General features: G+C 37.6%; 1 protein-coding gene across 4 annotated transcripts; it reads right to left on the bottom strand.

Annotated features, from left to right (window-relative positions):
- Positions 1 to 2,744: 2,744 nt before the first annotated feature.
- LOC139973731 (uncharacterized) lies at positions 2,745 to 18,910 on the bottom strand. Of its 4 annotated transcripts, XR_011795305.1 has the most exons (6): positions 18,010 to 18,910; positions 14,913 to 15,074; positions 14,310 to 14,600; positions 13,529 to 13,727; positions 13,216 to 13,420; positions 2,745 to 3,767 (listed from the first exon to the last, which is right to left on the bottom strand). XR_011795305.1 is itself a non-coding variant. In XM_071980582.1 (3 exons), exons 1-3 carry the CDS (start codon positions 12,122 to 12,124, stop codon positions 3,718 to 3,720), a joined length of 243 nt encoding a protein of 80 aa, XP_071836683.1. In that variant the 5' UTR covers positions 12,125 to 12,176; the 3' UTR covers positions 2,745 to 3,717. The 4 variants fall into 4 exon arrangements, 2 of the variants coding, with proteins under 2 accessions (XP_071836683.1, XP_071836682.1); XM_071980582.1 differs by lacking the exons at positions 13,216 to 13,420; positions 13,529 to 13,727; positions 14,310 to 14,600; positions 14,913 to 15,074; positions 18,010 to 18,910 and adding exons at positions 9,760 to 9,860; positions 12,033 to 12,176; XM_071980581.1 differs by lacking the exons at positions 2,745 to 3,767; positions 13,216 to 13,420; positions 13,529 to 13,727; ... (1 more) ...; positions 14,913 to 15,074; positions 18,010 to 18,910 and adding exons at positions 6,242 to 8,006; positions 9,760 to 9,860; positions 12,033 to 12,176.
- Between the last annotated feature and the right edge of the window lie 732 nt (positions 18,911 to 19,642).

The following is a 19,642-nucleotide window of genomic DNA, read 5'->3' as shown; positions in this document are numbered from 1 at the left end:
GACATTAAATAAATATTCTTTGCACTAAAAGTTTGGTCTTGACACAGTCAACAGTATAATCACCTGAATCCTTTACTGGGGAGCATCCAAGGCCAGTCAACACTGAAAATAAAAATACACATACATACACATACATATACATATATACACACATATACACACACATACACCCATACATATACACACATATATATATACAAAACGTACAAGTGCAGCTGTCTACAATAAATGATCCAGATTACCATTTTGTAAATAAAATAGCAGCAAGATAAATAAAATAATTATACTATCTATACACATTAATTCTGAATTTTGGTGTTATTGCTTTGTTTCTCAGATTATACCTAGTAGTTTCTCGAAGTAGAGAGTTAAGTTCGGTATGCAAAGAATGTCTGTCATTTCTCTGTATGCAATTTACACTTCTAATGAACTCATTTTTAGCAGCATTGTTTACAGTACTCATAAGAAAGTTAAAATCTATATTAAAAATTCTAGAACAATACTTTAAAAAAAAAATTCTCTTATTATCTTTAATTAGTAAAAAGTGATACCAAGCAGAAACAGCATATATTAGGTGTGGTAAGATATTGGCAGTAAAAACTCTTTTGCTTACATCAACATGAAAATATGGAACTATATACGATAGAGTTGAGACTATGAAGTACACCCGTTTAAGTATTCTGCTTATATGACCAGTGAAACTTAGTTTGTCATCAATACAAACACCTAGATATACTGTATGATGAGTGCGTTCTACTTCTGCATCTTTAATTGAGATTTTAGTTAACTTACATGATACAAGACCTTTTCTACGAAAACACTTATTCAGTTGCAACAACTACATAATGCATCACAGATAAAGAAACTATATCCCAGTTGTTACTTGCCTTGATATACTTGAATGGCATATGAGGACAGCTGTCAAGTAGCATGTATGCATAAACCAGACTGTGGTTTCTATGATCCAACATGAGTATCCTTTCATATGAATGGGACATACTGACACACTTGATCTTTAGTAATACAGCAAGAAGTGACAAACAGTATATTCACAATGACAGATGCTGACACAAATGACCACTGATAGCCTGCTTGTACTCACTCAATGTGATACATACTACAGTAAATATGAGATTTCTTCCAGCTTCCTCATCTTGAGATATCAAGTTTTAAAGGTTTACAAAATTTGACCACTGTTAATCTCCACAATAACAAAGGCCTCTTTTAGCCATGTGGTATACTTACAGACTAAATATGATATCTGTTCAGCTTCCTTTCTTGAACTTATAATTTTTACAAGGTTTTCACAACTTGAACCCTGTTTACCCTTTGACATCCACCTCAAAAATATAGGATATAATCAATATGATTCACATACATGCCAAATCTTATATTTTCCAAGCTTCCCTTCTAGAGATAGCGTGTTTGAAGCCAGGTGTCATACCGCACACACAAGTATTAACGCATAGGTTTATTAAATCAGCAAACAAATTAAGCATTGATATTGAGATGACGCAATATGACAAATCATTTTTTTCTAACCCATACCGTCACGACTCTAAGTTTATGCTTAGAACTAACAATGAATGTATGCTATATCAAGTGAGCTGGCTTCCCTCATCTTGGAAAGATAATTGTTCTGCTTGTTTTAGCCAGTTTTCTGTTAATTAGTACCTATTCGTGTGACCAAAGCAAAGCATAGCAGAACAGAATTTTAAAAATTAGATGGTGAATGTAAAAATTCCATTTACCTGAAGAAAGACGAACTAACTGCCATTTACTGTCCTGGATGTGACACATGAGTTTATAGATTACAACTACCAATAGAACAACTTAATTTCTACGTGTGGTAAAATATATGCTTGTTATGTGAGACTTTTGTTAGAATTTTGTCACCTTAGAGTCCTTTGAACTTCACAATCAACAAAAACAATCCCAGGATTTACTTATACCATCATTCTGACTGGAGTTCTCTGGGAACATTGCTCTTGATTCAACCTTACAATGCCATTACTAAATGCATTATAAGATAATAGAAATACTAATTCTATTCAGTATACTAATTGTGTGCACATTTTCCTCCTTGCCAGGGGGAGAAAAACAGACCCTTTGATATATATGGAGGGGGTGGAAGTGTGTGTGTGAGGGGGGGGGGGTTATGAATTGAATTGAAACCAATCTAGTGTGGTTTGAACAGAGGGAATGTGTGAATTAAATATTGCTTAATATAAGGACACTTATGCCGGTTCCAAAAAGTGCTATCTGAAGGCATTTATGCTTTGTTTTTCTTGTTGCTTGCTGTTTTTAATCTATCTTGCACATATAAACATACTTAAACTTTAAGCGGGATTTTTTTTTCTGGAATTGTCTATCAGTGGGGGTGGGGGGACAAACAATAACGATATGCACGAAAGAAAGAAACCTTTTTATCATAAATTATCAAGTTCTTGTCTTAACCACTGGTTGTTATACTCAAACACCTGATTATCTCCAACCTCATCATATTCAGCTTGGATAGCCTCCCTTCATATCCTGGTGAAATGCTCTGATCACCCTTGGCACCAACCTATACCTATACATAAAAGTTTAAAATTATTGACTGAATAGAGAAGTTAATAAGTAACCACATTCAAGCTGAAAAAATGCATGTTTACACCACATATCATATTGAAGGTGGTACAAGGTGGTAGAGATGGTCCACAGCATGAGAGACAAGAACGTCATTGAGGTAACTCAGCCTGCAAAAAAAAAGGACGCATGAATAGTAAGCATTGCTTCAAAGTTACAGAAATTAAATAGAAAGTACATATTACTGTGAAAACATGATTTCAGCAATCATTACGAATGGGTACTTCAAATTAATGTATGTTGCAGCATTCGGTAATAACAAGGTGAAGCATTCAGACTAGCAATATTGTTTATTGCCACAAATACAGATCTGATCCTCCATGAGCATGCGAGCATTCAGACAAGCAAGTTGATCACCTCATTTGTGGGGTCTGCTTGATCCTCCTTAAGCATGCGATTATTCAGAGTATAGCAACTTGAATCCCCAAGTGTGGGATCTGATCCTCCTTGAGCATGCGAGCATTCAGATATACAGTATGGCAAGTTGATAGCCTATTGAAGTCTGTACGCATTCCTGTGTATTGTATCAAGGCAAGGTTAGGGTGAGATCTGATCAAGTGTGACCTATGTGCAGCACTAAGGTCACGTCTCGACGTAAGTCAGTGTTATATTCAAATTTTCTGGCAGGACGGGCCAACAGTTCAAGCACTCAATCACAGAAAGTAAAATTCATGACAAGGCAAGGCTTAGGGCGATAAACTTACAAACAATGATATGACCAGAAGGACTGGATCCCATTTTTCAATAAAAAGTTCCTTTAAATGCAGTGCTTAACCATTGAAAGTATACATATCATTACTATATAGCACAACAAAAGTTTGCAACAAGTAGCGAAACATCTCAAAGCGTTTGGCCGAGCGATGATGATAGGTAACAGGTAGAGCACCTTTATCATTAATATTAATCAATATTTGTTTCTGCTTGAATTTTGAGAGTTGCTTAAGCACTACAAAATTTTGCTTGTAACTGCCAATGTATACCACCGAGGTTGGTATCAGTAACTGCATGATTATGGAGTGCATATAATCCCACTTTAATAAAATATTTAACACTTACTGTACTTCAAACTTTTTGAGTTTCTTCAATTGGTCATACAACTGCTTTGTGGAACTTGAAGAAAAACTGTTGCAAACAGATCTCTGTTGAATCAAAGCAAAGAACACAATCATAGCACACTGGAAACTTACTTAACCATGAATTGTAAAAATAGGCCTGGGGGGGGGGGAGTCTTAAAAAACAAATTTCCAGAGGACAAGAAATTCGGGCAAAAGTCCTGAAAATTCGGGCAGCCTAAGAGGAGAAACTATATATATATATATATATATATATAAATATGCAGTAGCTTGACCAAATCTTTTTCAAATTTTTGCCCGACAATTCATTGATTTTCTTTATTTAGCATCATGATGCCCGAATATTTCCGTGTAACACCACCGTAAGCACAGCTCACCTGGGCTACCACGCTTTTTGCGCGATCAATTTTTTTTCTAACTAGTCAACTGTATACCTGGACATCTCCGACATGAGTGTATATAAGAAACATTTTCGTTTTGATGGAATGGATGGTGGGGGGGGGGGAGTGCCTACAAACCTAGAAGTACAGGTTTATCATATTCTTTGTTACATTTTATACTGTTTTGTGAGACAAATTGCAGTCTCACCCGACACAGCGACATTATCCCGCCTACGTGTCGTTGAACAATGTATGTTTTTCTGGAGGTAGCTGAGTACTGTGTTAAAATAATAAATACGGTAACTAAATATGAGCTTAAAAAATATACTGTCCTATTTTTCCTCTTCAAAGTGATGTAACCATTTTTTCTTCTTCTAATTTGCCAAATTATTGGGGAAGTGTAAATTTCTAAAATGTGAGATTATAAAATAAAGAATGTTTATATGCAACTTGCAAGGCCTCAGATGTGCCGTTTCCGGCAATCTGAGAGGCTTTTTTTGCCAAAAAATTTTCTTGTACGCTACGCGCCAACCGATGGTGGCGCTCCGCTTAGATAGTGTCACGGGAACTTTCGGGCACAAAACTCTCTGCCCCCCCCAAACTGAAATGGTCCCGTACGCCTATGACCTCGGCCCACAACATTAGGCTTCTGTACTAAATGTGGTACAATTACATATCATAGATGCGATCGTTCCAAGCTTCTGAAATATTATGTTTAGGAAGGTGCGTTAGTGTAGGGACAGGTTAGAGGGGAGTGAGGTAACTTTGGCATTTTTTGACTTCAAATGACCTTTATGACCTCCGACAAAATCAAACAGTTTCTTTTACTCAATGTTATGCACTATCTTACCAAGTACGAGATCTGCCCAAGCTTCCAATATTAAAGGTGGGATCGCTCGTAATTTCCTCGTTAATTCTGTCCTTCACACCGACCGATTCAAAAATAATATCAATACTACCCTCTACCGGTTCGTCGCTGTTGTTTTGTAATTTCTCAGCAATCCCGTATTTACGGCTAGTAAGCAATAAACGGGTTTGGTTACCTGAAGCGGTGGCCTTGGCGAAATTCCTGCATAGTTTCTTGTCTGTGGCAGTGTCAGTACAGGGAGTTGTTATGGAAAAACTCCCTGGTCAGTAGTATGCGGTAAATTATTACGTCGCGTTTTCGTGTGTGTTGTGTGATACAAAACTCTGTGGTTTTTTTTTTACGTTCATAACTTTTCACAACTAGTGGGCTGTACAGTATAGGTGTAATAGTTTGACCAGGGAGCTGCTACTCTAGCGGTTCCCTGCTTTTACTCTTTTAGGCCCACATGGTGAACAGTCGAAGTCCGAACTGTTCGGATGCCCTGGTTTCGTAGTTGATTCACTGATTTGGAAAGCTCTGCATGCTTTTATGCTGTATCGAATATCAGAAGTTTAGCCTATAGAAGTACAGTAACTTAATGCTATTTTACTGTAAAAAACCAGTGTATTCCAAACCTTTACAGATGCGCCAGTCTTGTACTAACCTGAGTAAAGTATTTGAAATATTGCAACCTTAGTTGCGAGCCGACATTCTTTCACAGCTCAAGAAACTTATAGTGAAGTTTATGTCTGATACATTGACTCGTGTCACAAAAAGGACAGACGCGAATGAGTGAAAAAATTGACTGAAGTGATTACAATATTGGGTATCAAACGTATGGTCAAGTCCATCATATGTGAACAATTGGTATTTCAGCCAATTTAGGTATTAATTACACATATAGACACAGTCACAACTTACATTGTATTTTGTATATAAATGTTAGTTATATATCAGGAGGATTTTATGTCATAAAACATATATAGATAAATATGTATATTTAATTATTTTTGGACTCCTGACAACGGGCTCTTTAGGCGATCACAGAACACTTGCTCTAGCTGCACCCCATCCTCCTAACCGGTGCACGTAAACCCTGTCCTTGCACCCCTTTGACCCGAATTAAAAATAACGAAATTTGAACGGAAAAGGGAACGAAAATACGTTGCCATAAGGGGCGGCTCCACCCTCTTTAGAAAGGATTGGCAAAAAGGGAATAAGTACATGAACAATAAATGAATAGTTATTTCTATTGAAAAGTGACTTGCTGAACATCGGCAGTCAAGGCAAAAAACTTTTTTTCTAAATCACGTCAGTTTATTGCTTTCCAGCGTACTGTACTCCAGTATTAATTATCCTGCCTCTTGGTCCGAACGGCTCCCAAAGAAATGCCAAAAAGTCGGCAACGGGGTTGGGGTGGGTTACCCAGCCCCACCACGGGGCACCTCATCACGACTGACTCGAATTACAACTCGAAACTATAACTCAAATTGGATTGAATTTTCAAAAAGAAAAAAAAAGCTGTCTGCATGGCTCATACTTATCTATACTATTGTGTGACCATATAGGCGTACAGGCTCTAGTCAACCAGGAGGGACACTGGGGGGGGGAGCTTTTTTTTCTTGCCACAGAAAATTAAACATTGCCCGGAAGTTTCTAGCACGATTAATTCATTTCAAACTTCGACAACAATGAAGGACAAAGAGAACCATATAGGCCTATGCCTGACTATAAGATCATTGAACCGTCCACGAACAACTCCGAATAATCTTCCATTTGCCGATTCATGACACTGGGAAGTAAGGGGTGGGGGTGGGGCTTTCCATTTGATCCGCAAGTATAGTGAACGGTCACCACAACAAAGGTGTATAGCTTGGGACTAGCATGGGGAGACTTGTCAACCTTGTGAACATTTTTTAGGGGGGTAAGATGTAAGGGGGGGAGTCGGCAAACTAAAACATACACGGTAAACAGAGGGAAGGAAAGAGGTCAAAAAAGAAAGAGTGACAGACAGATGAAGGGATGGAGGAAGAAAGTAAAGAAAATGTGGAGATGGAGGTTAGGGGTAGAGATAGATATGATATGAAATACAGAGAAAAGAAAACCAAGAGCAGAAAATGGAGATCACTGGGATACTGTCAAATACACAAGAAGAATATACAATCTCAATACTGGAATTAAATAATGCACCACATAAATACAGCTTATGACATCAAGAAATCAAAGGGGAAGGATATAATGTTTCAAGGATGCTGGAAAATAAGACACAACAGAAGATGATCATGGTTTCTGATCTATTAGGCTTCTTCTCCCTACTGCTACAAGGATGTAAGAGACCACAGGGACTCACACAACTCTTTAAGTTGTGATGACCTCTGACCCTTACTATGCCTAACTGTTATGTTGCCAGGAAATAAATACACCAGTGCATGAGAGGAGGTGAGAGACAGGACTGATTGGTCGTGTCTATAGGGGTGTTTAATATACATGTGATTCAAGAAGATAGATGTAAAATGTAGCATCGTTTGAACACTTCAAAGGGGACCCCTTCCCCACCCCCCACACCCTCCCCACATTCAAATCATATCCCCTCCTGCCTCCTGGCAACGGATATGAACACCAGTATAAATAAACCGATACAGATATTTACACCCGCTGTGTGTGTAGGCCTATATACAATAATACAAAGCTGGCCATTCTCTGATTGTTACTCCTTGATTGAATTTCCCCAACCTTGCCCACCTTGACTTAGAGGATGGCCAAGCTTCGGATTCACAGTCATAGCTACTATCGAACAAAATGGACGAAAGCAATTTATCTCTATCTGGTGATGCAGATGTATCAATAGCTGCTAATCCAACGTGAATGTCGCACAACCTGTCAATAAAAGTATGGGAAAAGTGCCCCTGCCATATGTATGATATCTTTTGTTCAGGATCATGTAAATGTGGCAATGTGAATTTGTATGGTCTGAGGTTTCTCTCCCATGCTGCTCCATATCTAATCCTACTGGTGACATTGGACAGAACATGGCAGATGGCTTCTTGAGAGGTGTTGAAGTAACTGGATCAGAAGTATCTGTAAAGATTACATAAAACATTTGTTACTAGATTGCAAGTATCCTGCTATAGCTACTATGGCTGTGACTAAAAATATACTTTTGTTTAGAACTTATCACACTTTCGCAGCACTGGAAACTGATATTTCAATTTAAATGGTGTCATTGAGTTTAGAGGACATTGAAGTAGAAAATATTGAAGTTACAAGTATGTTGGTGAAACCAAGACCACCCTCAATAAGCAGTTCTAGTCACAGGTCAATACAATGAAAATGGAGACTCCAGTATGGGAACACTTTCAGTTCCCCAATCATACCATTAAAGTAAGACATGTCCCAACAGGTAACTAAATTCGTAGACTAACCATCTCAGACATAGTACACCACAGCAGAGATAGAGAGAGTGGACGGAATGCCTTAGCACCATTCAACTGAATGGGCTCAATATACAAGAAGGACATAACTAACTTACATAGGCGTAGGAGGCGGGGGGGGGGGGGGGCTGCAGCCCCCAACCAAAATTTTTGGTGAAAATTCGGGCAATATGCTGAGAATTTTTCGGGCACCTACTTAAAAAAGAATAATATGCAGTGTGTTTTTCACATTTTTTGGTGAAAATTCGGGCAATATGCTGAGAATTTTTCGGGCACCTACTGAAAAAGGATAATTTTCAGTGTGTTTTTCACATTTTTTGGTGAAAATTCGGGCAAAATGCTGAGAATTTTTTGGGCACCTACTGAAAGAAGAATAATTTGCAATGTGCGGTGAAAATTCGGGCAATATGCTGAGAATTTTTCGGGCACCTACTTAAAAAAAGAATAATTTGCAGTGTGTTTTTCACACTTTTTGGTGAAAATTTGGGCAATATGCTGAGAATTTTTCAGGCACCTACTGAAAAAAGAATAATTTGCAGTGTGTTTTCCACATTTTTTGGTAAAAATTCGGGCAATATGCTGAGAATTTTTCGGGCACCTACTGAAAGAAAAATAATTTGCAATGTGTTTTTCACTTTTTTTGGTGAAAATTCGGCAATAAGTTGAGATTTTTTCGGGCACCTACTGCAAGAAGAATATTTTGCAATGTGTTTTTCAATGTTTAAACTTATATTGTTATGATCATTTTTGTTTTACAGATTCCCCAATAATTTTAACCAATATGGAAGGCTAATAAGACACAAAATGATTGTATGTTATTGGCATGTGATGTAATAACCGATGAATGCCTATATGATATGCACAACAACATGTTGATCGCGCGCGGAAATTTTGGTTATATTTTTCGGGCAAGTCGTTTCAGCCCCCCACAAATCAAATGAGGCTCCTACGCCTATGCTAACTTAATCCTGCTCCATCTCTGTATTCTGCCATAGTTCATTCCCCCTCTCTCCTTTCTTAATCCTCGCTTTGTACTCCACAGTTTATCTAAATACCTCTGCTTTCACTGACTCCTTTTGTTCAATACACCATTAACTTCTTTCTTTGTGTTCACCATGTCCTCTCTGTTCCAGGCTCTATTGTGTCTCTTGAATTTCCTGTTACTAGTAAGTTTGCCTCTAAAGAAGATCCTCATAATATCAGGCCCACTGACTTTTATATAAATTCTCATACATATGTACGCTTTTTAGTGGATGAGCAATATGCTACCATTCTTTTCTTTTCTTTAGGAATTTCATGAGATTGAAATTGTATTATTTTTCTGATCACATCAGATCAGATATAAGATTAGCACGCTCTTCCAGTCTGTTATTCATGCAAGGATAAACATATAAATTTACCTTCTCCTTTCTGAGTGTCAACTGATCTTTCTGTGGTGACAGCTGCTGAGAATGCCTCTGTTTGACTTTCAGCATCTTTCCGGAAAAGATGCATTTGAAACCTATACAATGAAACAAAAAAAATGTCCGTAAATCATATAACTGAAATAGTAATTTTGCTGTACACCCCAAGCTTAATTGTATGCGTAATGAATCTGGTAATGACCAAATCATTACAAACAAACATGTTTTTATCATACCTACCCAAGAAAAAATATGAAAGAGAAAAGTAACAAACAAACACTTTGGCAGATTTCAATAATAACATATTGTTAACCCACAATGATTTAAACCCAGATAAGGATGATATATTCTTTCATACTCTTCTTCAACATATCCTAAAACCGTGGTACCTTTCAAGAAAATTGTGAGGATAATTTTGTGTTGCCCAACTGCTTGCTCAACAACCTGAGCTCACATGTCAATGTACAATTTACTATGTAAACTTCCTGTCTAAGTGAACTGATTGGTTTCATATCACTAAAAGATGTCCAGTCTTTTGATCAAAGTTTGATGTACACTCATTATTTACCTACTGTGTAAACTTCCTGTTTATGTGAGCAGTTGGTTTCATGAGTGAGAATTGAGATGCTAGCTTACTCCATGACATAAGCCCACCATTGTGAAAAATTCCTGTTTACATGCATAGCTAGTTTTCAGACTACCAAAAATAACGCTAGATTACTCTCCACAAGAGATAGTTACCGTCACCAAATTTAATAGATTATAATTTTTGAACACTAAACATCACATCATTTAGGGCTCTTAAAATGCAATCTGGATTTGGTTGCTAGACGGGGCCGTATCCTAGCAACCAAAAAGTTTTCCATTTTTTTTTGCCCAATTTCATCCTTTGAGACATATTGCAAGACACCATATCAATTTCAGGCAATTCTGAGAGGGTGGGCGTGAAGGCCACTGTTGATTTGGCATGGATGGACCCATATATAAAAATATGATAACTTATCACAACATTATAGCATCAGGCCTACACAAAAAAAACTGGTACTTTCTTACATCCAGGCATGGCAATATAAAGGTTTATATAGGTGTAGCTATATGTACTAATATGTTCCCTCAATTTGTGAGGCTAATTTACCTTAGTTCTTGCATAGCAGTTGGGTTCCTTCAAAAATCCCAAATGCAGAAATGTACACATGATTGAGTCAGTAGATAACATATACACCACGTTGCCCAAATGAACCATTAAAACTTGATTGCGTATATGCTGGCTGTGGCTGACCTTAGAAAATCAGTTAGGAATCAGTTAGGAGTGATTCTACAGTATTTATGTAGATGCATTATCTTTATAGGAAAAACTGCAGGTCCATGTGGTTGTACTTGTACAGCACAGTAGGCCTTCCTCACTGGTGCATATTACAAAATTAGGGGATGCAGTTACTTTGAACACTAAATTCAGATACTTATTACTATAGGCCTTAGTTCTATATATGCCTAGTTAATTATGACTGGGCAAAGATGAGGCTTCAAACTTCTTTCTTTTTTTTCAAATGCTCATTCACAAGAATATCTTCTTCAAACAAGCACAGCTGATAACAATTTAGAACCTGGAGGGGGGTGGGGATGAACAGATCACCTAGGCCTAGTGGTTAGAAAATATATTTCCATCAATTTGTTGAGGCAAAAACAGTTTAGGTTTTGGTGATGAGAAGGCCCAGCTTTCCATTGCATAAATATGAGTCAGTCTTCTTTAGAAAGGATACTTTCATTTTTAACTGTATACAGTATCTTCATGACAAGCATTCACAAACAGTGATGATGCTGACTCAGTAATACAACTTACTGCTATTTTGTGCTAGGAGAAGTATGATAAGGTTAGCATACGCTAGGCCCATTGGAAAAATAATGAACGATAGGCCTAGTTACATAGCCTAGGCATATCAAATCATGTATGTTACAAATACAATAGCATACTAGACACTGCGAAGTTCGAACACCTAAGCCTTAAAATACCCCAAAACTCCTATATCTTCATTTTATTGACAAATATATACGTACATACTTGCACACAGGTCATTTTGGAGAGGAAATAACTGTAGCTTCGTAGTGTTTAGTGATATTGGCTTTTGCTTGTAGGTTATCATGGTGAAATCGTGTATTTCTTAGGGTGTCCGAACTTCACAGTATTCTGTACTTCGCAATACTGATAGGCTATACATGTAACCTAGGACAACTACCCTATACAGTTTTAGCCTAGCTTAGCAAATCATTACCTTTTTGTGTGATCCTGAAGCAAATGTCCTGCGAAATATACGTTGCTCACAGAAGTCAAATCATGGACATGTTTGTAGAGTTCTTTCTCCATTTGCCAGCTTACGTAGGAACGTAGAAGATAGATCTTCGTGGCATCTCTTCGTCGCTGTTGTTTCTTTGCACTGCTGTTTTTGTCAGGTCCATGCAACAAAGGCCTTCCTCCAGTTAAACCTAGCCTAGGCCTAAGCTCGTACCAGGATAAGGTCGTTTTATTTCACCCGATTCTCCTTGCCCTGATCCTTTCTCCATGATTGTCACAATACTCTAATCGAATGTATTTGGACGAAAATCGTACAGTATTCTTTACTCAAAAGGCACACAAACAACAAACTATCGAGGACGAAAGTCCTATGCGGTAAACAGTACAGTAAACTGAAATGCTGTGTTATAACAGTATGTGTGCATGGGTACGGACTTGTTGCGCATACGCTTGCCTGTGCTATTCACTGATCTAAATTTGCCATCGGATCACGTGATTAATAGGGGTCCCATTAAACCTCGCTGAAACCTCGATAATGCCAGCGCCCTCAAAAAAAAGTCTACGAGCGATATCGCCTTTAAGATACCATGTTTACAAGGTTTCACAATTTGACCCGAATGACCTTTGACCTCAAACAATACAATACGCTTCTTGTACTCAACAATGTACTCTTTTGCACAAACTATGGGATCAATCTAAGCTTCGATTTTTACAATGTGGGCGGTACAAAGACACGCACACACACGCCAGCATGAATGAATAGGTTACGATTATTATCAAAGCCAGGAAAGCTGCTCTTCAGAAGTTGAACATTAAATTGCAGAGTTTCAAACTGACATCACATAAAATTATCTTCTCAAAACTAAAACAAATGAAATTTAATTTCTGAAAACAATTGTCAGGAAACTGAAGTTTTCTTCTAATTAACTTATTCCCGTCTTTATTATTGTTGGCAATAATGGTTAATTTGTTAGGCCATTAAGTCGAAACTGATTTATTGTGTGAAGACAGCTACAGCACTTTACCCTCACATAAGCCAGCAAATACTCAGAACTGATTAAGTTGCTGATTATTTTTAAGGAAATTCTGGAGGAATCATGCCAATCCTCCTCCTCCCCCCACCCCCCCCCCCCTCCAAAAAAAAAACTGCAAAGAAATCTTACTTGTGCAAAATTCTTTAAGTAAAATTGAATTGAATTTCTTCTTCTGAGGAATGCCTGTGATACTGTTAATAAGTGTGTACAGTACTTTCTCATTCACAGCCTTCACTTCATACGGCCCAATTAGCCAAGAGTTCTCGAGCTTCCCTCCTCTTCGGGCATCCTTTCTAGCATTCCGTACCAGAACACTGGCACCAACTTCGAAGCTCTGAATAAAATAAAATCCAGCAGATATACGTAAACATCATAATACAATGCATATGTTGCCATTCATTTAATTACAACTTCAATGTACAACATAGCATTATATAATTACCTTTTTTGGTGCCTATTATCCAAATTCTTTTTTTGCCGTTCTTGGGCTTTGCCAATATTTTCTTTCACAACACCTTTGATTATGTCCCGCGACTGTGACATGAGTTGAAAAACCCTCTCCCGCTGTGCATCGCTGCAGTCTGTAGTAGGAGCTTCTGGTTGGACAATGGAGTCTTCCATGACGACTGGTCGCAATGGCTCTATGGATATATGTAGATAAATTAACATTCAATTATTCACAACACTTTGTTGACTGAAGAATAAATAAATTTTTATATATTTTATTTTCACTATTAAGACCATTGAACCAGATATTTGAGTCACATCACATACTCAAACCAGCACAAATATAAATCCCTTATATATATTCTGTGCTGTTATAGGTCCAACTTGCATACCAGTCAATTATGATAAATATATAGTATATGAAAAACAAAACCAATGTCAGTGGCATTAATTGCATGTATCTTTTGAATTTAATGGGCATGTATTTACAGTTTAATGAATGTTCATATTTTGTACTTGCTGCAGAGTGTACCATATACAGGGTTAATATTTATTTGTTTAGATATTATAACTTAAATTGGGTTATTGATGGTCCTCTATTTAGCGTTTTTTCCCAGGACCTGGGATGTGTCAAATTAGATTTTATCGTACAGAGGACTGGTGTAGCTATGCAAGATTTGTCCAAACTCTCTTATCCCTGATTGCTTTTTCTCTGTATATGGCCTTAGCAAATGTAAATATCTATTCAGCAATGGCAGGTTTAAATTATTACAAACCTTCCAAACATCACAGCAAAAGGTGAAAGACCTATTGAACCATGTTTGGCTGTATGGTACCCCATGAGAATTGAAGACAGCATTTCATCTCAGTCATGTTGGTTTTCATTGACAACATTGATGAGTGACCTTTGCAGAGTTTGGTTGAATCTTTCATCAAGCCCATTGGTCTGTGGGTGGTAGCTAGAGGATTCTCTGTGGTCTACCCCTATCATGTCAAACAGGGACTTGTTCAGAGCATTAAAAAATTCTCCTCTCTGGTCTGAGATGACAATTTCCATGCACCCAAATCTAAATAAATGGAAACATTTAAATAACTATTGTTAAAGTATTGATTACGAGTAATGTAATGAACTACTGGCATCTGCAGAATGGCTACATGGTTTAATCAGGAAATCATTTCAGCACTGATTTAAAAACAAAAGTAAGTTAAAAGCACTGACCATATCCCACTAACATTTCATTGACATTAACTTAAGAAACAACTTCTATAAATTCCTGTAACCATTTGGCCGCTTTCTGGGTCACAGTTAAAACAGTGCAAATGCAGGTCTGCATAACTAATTCCATGTAAAGTAGAAACAAAAGTAGATGGATATTTACCTGGCCATGGTTTCAAACAGAAAGTTTGCAACAGTTTTTGCTGTTTTGTTTCTGTACAGCAACAGCCTCTGGCCATTTTGAAAAATAGTCACATAGGGTTAATATGATGTACTTATTTCCATTGATGGTCTCTGGAAGGGGTCCAATCATATCCACACCCATCTAAAAAAAGAAGTAAAATGGCATTCAGAACCATACACAATCTAATCATACGAACTGATGTTCAAGTGATTTATATCTGAGTTTTGTAAAGTGCTAAACATTCAATTGTTTTTTTATTTTTTATTGTAACTCACACTGGAAGACTCTGTTACCAATTTTTTTCTTCATTACCAAACCTATTACTTACTGACTTGTCAAACCCAGCTGTTATATGGAAGTCCAATGGGAAATCTCTGAAGTGAGATGCAAGTCACATGCAGTGATCTAGCTGACAACCTAGATGGTAATTGTCACTAGGGACTATCATAGGCCTGGTAACCATTTTCATCACCTTTGAATGTGGGGTGGGGGGGGGGGACAGATGTATAAGTACCTGGATGAGTGATTGATAGTTAGTCAGAAAATTGCCTTGGAATCTGTCAGTGAGATGACAGGGTTACACCTAACTGATGTAGGAAGCATACATTGGTACAACCTATACTTTGGTATCTATATATTGTAAGCATTTAGAAATGTTACAAATTAATCTTTGAATGGAATTTGCAGAATTTTTTATATTAATGACAGAAATTCACACTGTAGAGTTACAGTATGGAAGGAAAGACTTCTTGGTTATTAACCAAGTAGCAAATTTTACTTAAATAGATGTTGAAATAAGCATATGGGTTCATTGGGGATGAATTTTGGACAAAAGGCTATATGGCTCTGTTGGTACTTTAGTTATGAACTGCATATGAATGTACGTACCTAGGACATTTTCTCGGATACTTCTTTATGACAACAATTCAAGTACTGAACTCTGTTATGTTCATGTGTCATTCTTGCTTCATATTACAATTCAGTTTTCTTTTCATTTTGAAATTCATATCAGATAATTATGAAGTCCTATGTAAAGGTTTTCCTGTTGCTTTAATTATACGCAGCTAAAAAAAAATACCAAAATGTGTTCTTAGCGAAATTTGTGTTTATGGCTGCAGTACATGAAAATTCCCGACAGTACTGCGAGCCATTAAGTCTACTGAATGTACCACCATCATGATCATCTTTAATATATGCTTAGTAAATTATAACTTTAAGAACAAATGAATGAGCTAGATCTTTCATTCTCTGGACAATCTCCACACATGCTCCTTATACTCTTGCACTGGCCAACAAAGGGATGCAAACTTTAAGCATCGGTTGATAACTTGATATGGTGAATGACTTTGCAGTTACAATCATGCAAACAAATATTGCTTTTAGATGACAAAAAAAAAGTGATTTAGTGATAACTGTGCTGCTTGTGAACAGTATTTTCGACCCAGGCCTAGCATTAATAAGCTGAACGCATAAGGTGGTCCATATGTATTCCATTAACATGTAAGGCCTATGAGCTAGGATAGGTATTTGAAAAAAAACATGTTACACAACTTCCATTGCAGATTCCATCAAAATCAGGTGTACATGTGCCTCCTGCTGAAATGCAGATGAAAATAATACTTAGGTGGTGAAATTGTCACTCGTGTCCTACAAGGACTCTTACAGAAATTGAAGTGAACCTGATATTTCTATTGATTTAGCCACCTTCTCAGATCCCTTTCTTTCAAATTAGGGTCTTATACCAAAATACTCCTATCATTTGGTCAAATAAGTTCATGATAACATGTGGGATAAAAACGAAAGCAAATTGTTGTGCATTTTTATTTGCTCTTTTTTCAATTGTTTCTCTCCACAACCAGCTATCCTCCTGAATAGAAATTTATTCACCCACCCTCAAATTTGTCAAAGAGATTACACTAGGCCTATATTAGTTTTTTAGGTCCATTCTGGTCACTATTCTAGCAATACTACAGTATATCACCAAGCAGTGTCTACATGTGATAATACATTGCAAATTTAATATAAATGATATAAACTTGGTCCATGGAGCTACTGTATAATCCCAGGTTTATAGCTCCATGGTTTAACCTGCACTAATTTAATTGCAACATTGTTTTGTGCATATATTAACAACCTTAATTACTGTGGAAGAATGTTTAATGAATATTCATACCATAACCATGTACATGTTTGCATAATTAAAATATCACCAGCAAAGAGGCCCATTAAACTTATTAAAAATTATTAGCCAACACAGCTAACCTTCTGACAATGAAGTGATGGTCAGGTGGCCAACTGATTACCTATTGCATATATTCGACCTGCTGCAGTGTCTGTGCACATCCCGGCACCAATAAATTAAAAAAATATGGGAAAACCTCTAAAAAGAAAGAGATAATAAAGTAACACTCATTAATTTAATTGATCCTCCAAATGGACAAGACAGGGACCCCCCTCTCCCTTGCTACCTTGTGTTTTAACTAGTAAGGGGACTAATCCCAGGACATATCTTTCAGAAAATCTGAAAAGTCCTATCCTGAAGATTTCTTTGTTTTTAACCTAGCAATTCCAAACACATAATCATTATTGAAATTAAAAGCTTGTATACTCATGGTAGCATGGGTACACAATACACAGCTGATATGTAACTGACAGCTGATCTGGGAGTTTTGGCAGCTACCAGAGTAACAAAAATTATACCAAGTAGGCCTAGGCTTTATTTCAGAGATTGCCAATCGGAGTGGCTTGAATTTGAATAAAGCAAATTATTTGCAAATAGGGTTACCTCTCGAAGTCCTACACCTAGGCTACAGTAGGCTAGCCTATAGTAGCCTAATACTATTCGTGTCTTGCCGAATAATTATGCATTACGATATTCTCTACCACTAATAAAGTTTTGACTTTTCAGTTCTACTCTTAGTCTTAGGTGATTACAAATAATAAAATATACCTATAATCTGCAAGGCCCAAATGGCCAATGCACTTAGTTCAAGTTATATGCATATCTATGGAATCATTTTCTTCAGTGGAAATAATTCCTAAAAGTTTTATACAAATAAACAAATAATACACTTACCGCCAAACCCTTCTTGTAAGCTTTAATTTTGTGGGCTTTGGCCAAGGGCCTATCTTCGTTGCCATGTGGGCCGACGTAAACTAGATCGGCATCTCCCGTCAGTCTAAAACTCTTCGATCTTCCCCTTATCGATCTTTCTAGATTTATCGTAGACTTTTCAGGGTACAGTCCTGACGAAAGATATTTTCCAATGATAATGTAGGCCTACTCGTCATCGGTATCCAGGTCAGGAGAAGTCATCTTGTAATATCAGATCGGGGTAAGTAAGTTAACGGTCTCAACTATTAATGCAATTACTGTGCGTGCATATATGCAGCTACTAAGAAATTTTGGGCCTGCGACATGTAACGACGTAGACGGCACATTCGGCTTACTTCACTGAGTAAACAGCAGTATACATTTTACAGTAGAATGCAAATACGCATGTCACACCTAGAACGTAGAGCGGGAGATTTCCACATTTCCCGCGTACTGAATAAAATATATTGACTCTGACCAGGGAGTTTTTCCATAACAACTCCCTGCTCTGACCCCGGATTTGACCTCCATGCTCCGGATGGCGGGGAACTATCACCGCCGCGTATCGGTTAAAATACATTTACCTTCGACCTACATGGTTGATCTTTCTCCAACGTTTAGAAATTCCGACCTTCCAAACAACTACCCTAATGGTAGTAACGATTGATAAGCAGCAGAGTCAGACAGACATGACTAATTAGTTCGGAAGATAAGTTTAACATTCATTATGCAGCCTTCTGACAGTCGACGATCGAAATAGAGCGGACAGCGTCCCTCTGGAGTGTAGTCTCCATGATAATAATAACATTTTGCCGCCTCTTCCCACAACAGTCGACACTCGAAGTATTAGTTATACTTTAACCGAGTTTTGAGGGTGATGCTGACCGATATATAACATTGTTATGTTAAATGGATGTGTTAAATGGAAACACGTTAAATGGATGTGTGCCGAGAGATTGGCTTCGGTCAGCTTGCGAGTCTACAAGCCTCCATGGCTTCTTTCGCGAGTTCCTGCTTGCGGGAAGATCACATATACATACATACATACATACATTGTCAACCTGGTCTTCGCTAGTAAATTACCTCCTTTTAAGCAATAAGGGAACGTAGATAGGGCCAGAAATGTTTGTCACTCAACAGAACCACGTTAAAGCTCTTTGAAGAGAACCCGGACACTTTCCACGGTGGCGTAGAAAGCAAGGGAAAGTGTCCCTGAGACACTATTCACGCAAATGAGACACTATTTCCTAGTAATAAGTGTCCTACGGACGCCCGGACCCTCATTACTGCCACACCAGCGCCGCCCACTGATCTGCACACTGATCTGTACAGATCAGATGGCGCCGACCACGTATTGTACGGCTAGGGAGTAGTCTTCGTTACCCAGCCGCCGCGCATTTTCACCGTTCGGACTGGTAGTTCATGTAACAGCTTTTCAGTAATTACTGTAACATGAACCATTGAGGTAAATGAATCTGGAGAAACTATCACACAGTAAATACGCGCGTACCTATGGCAAGCCGTTTTAACATTTACCTCGCAATTCGACTTAAGTCGAATACATTTCACTTAAGTGGAATTCAATTTCACTTAAGCAGAATACTATTTAACTTAA

The sequence above is a fragment of the Apostichopus japonicus genome, chromosome 9 (assembly GCF_037975245.1).
Source record: "Apostichopus japonicus isolate 1M-3 chromosome 9, ASM3797524v1, whole genome shotgun sequence".
Lineage (NCBI taxonomy): Eukaryota > Metazoa > Echinodermata > Holothuroidea > Aspidochirotida > Stichopodidae > Apostichopus > Apostichopus japonicus.
Note: the sequence above shows the minus strand (reverse complement) of the source record. Positions and strands in the feature narration are given on the sequence as shown.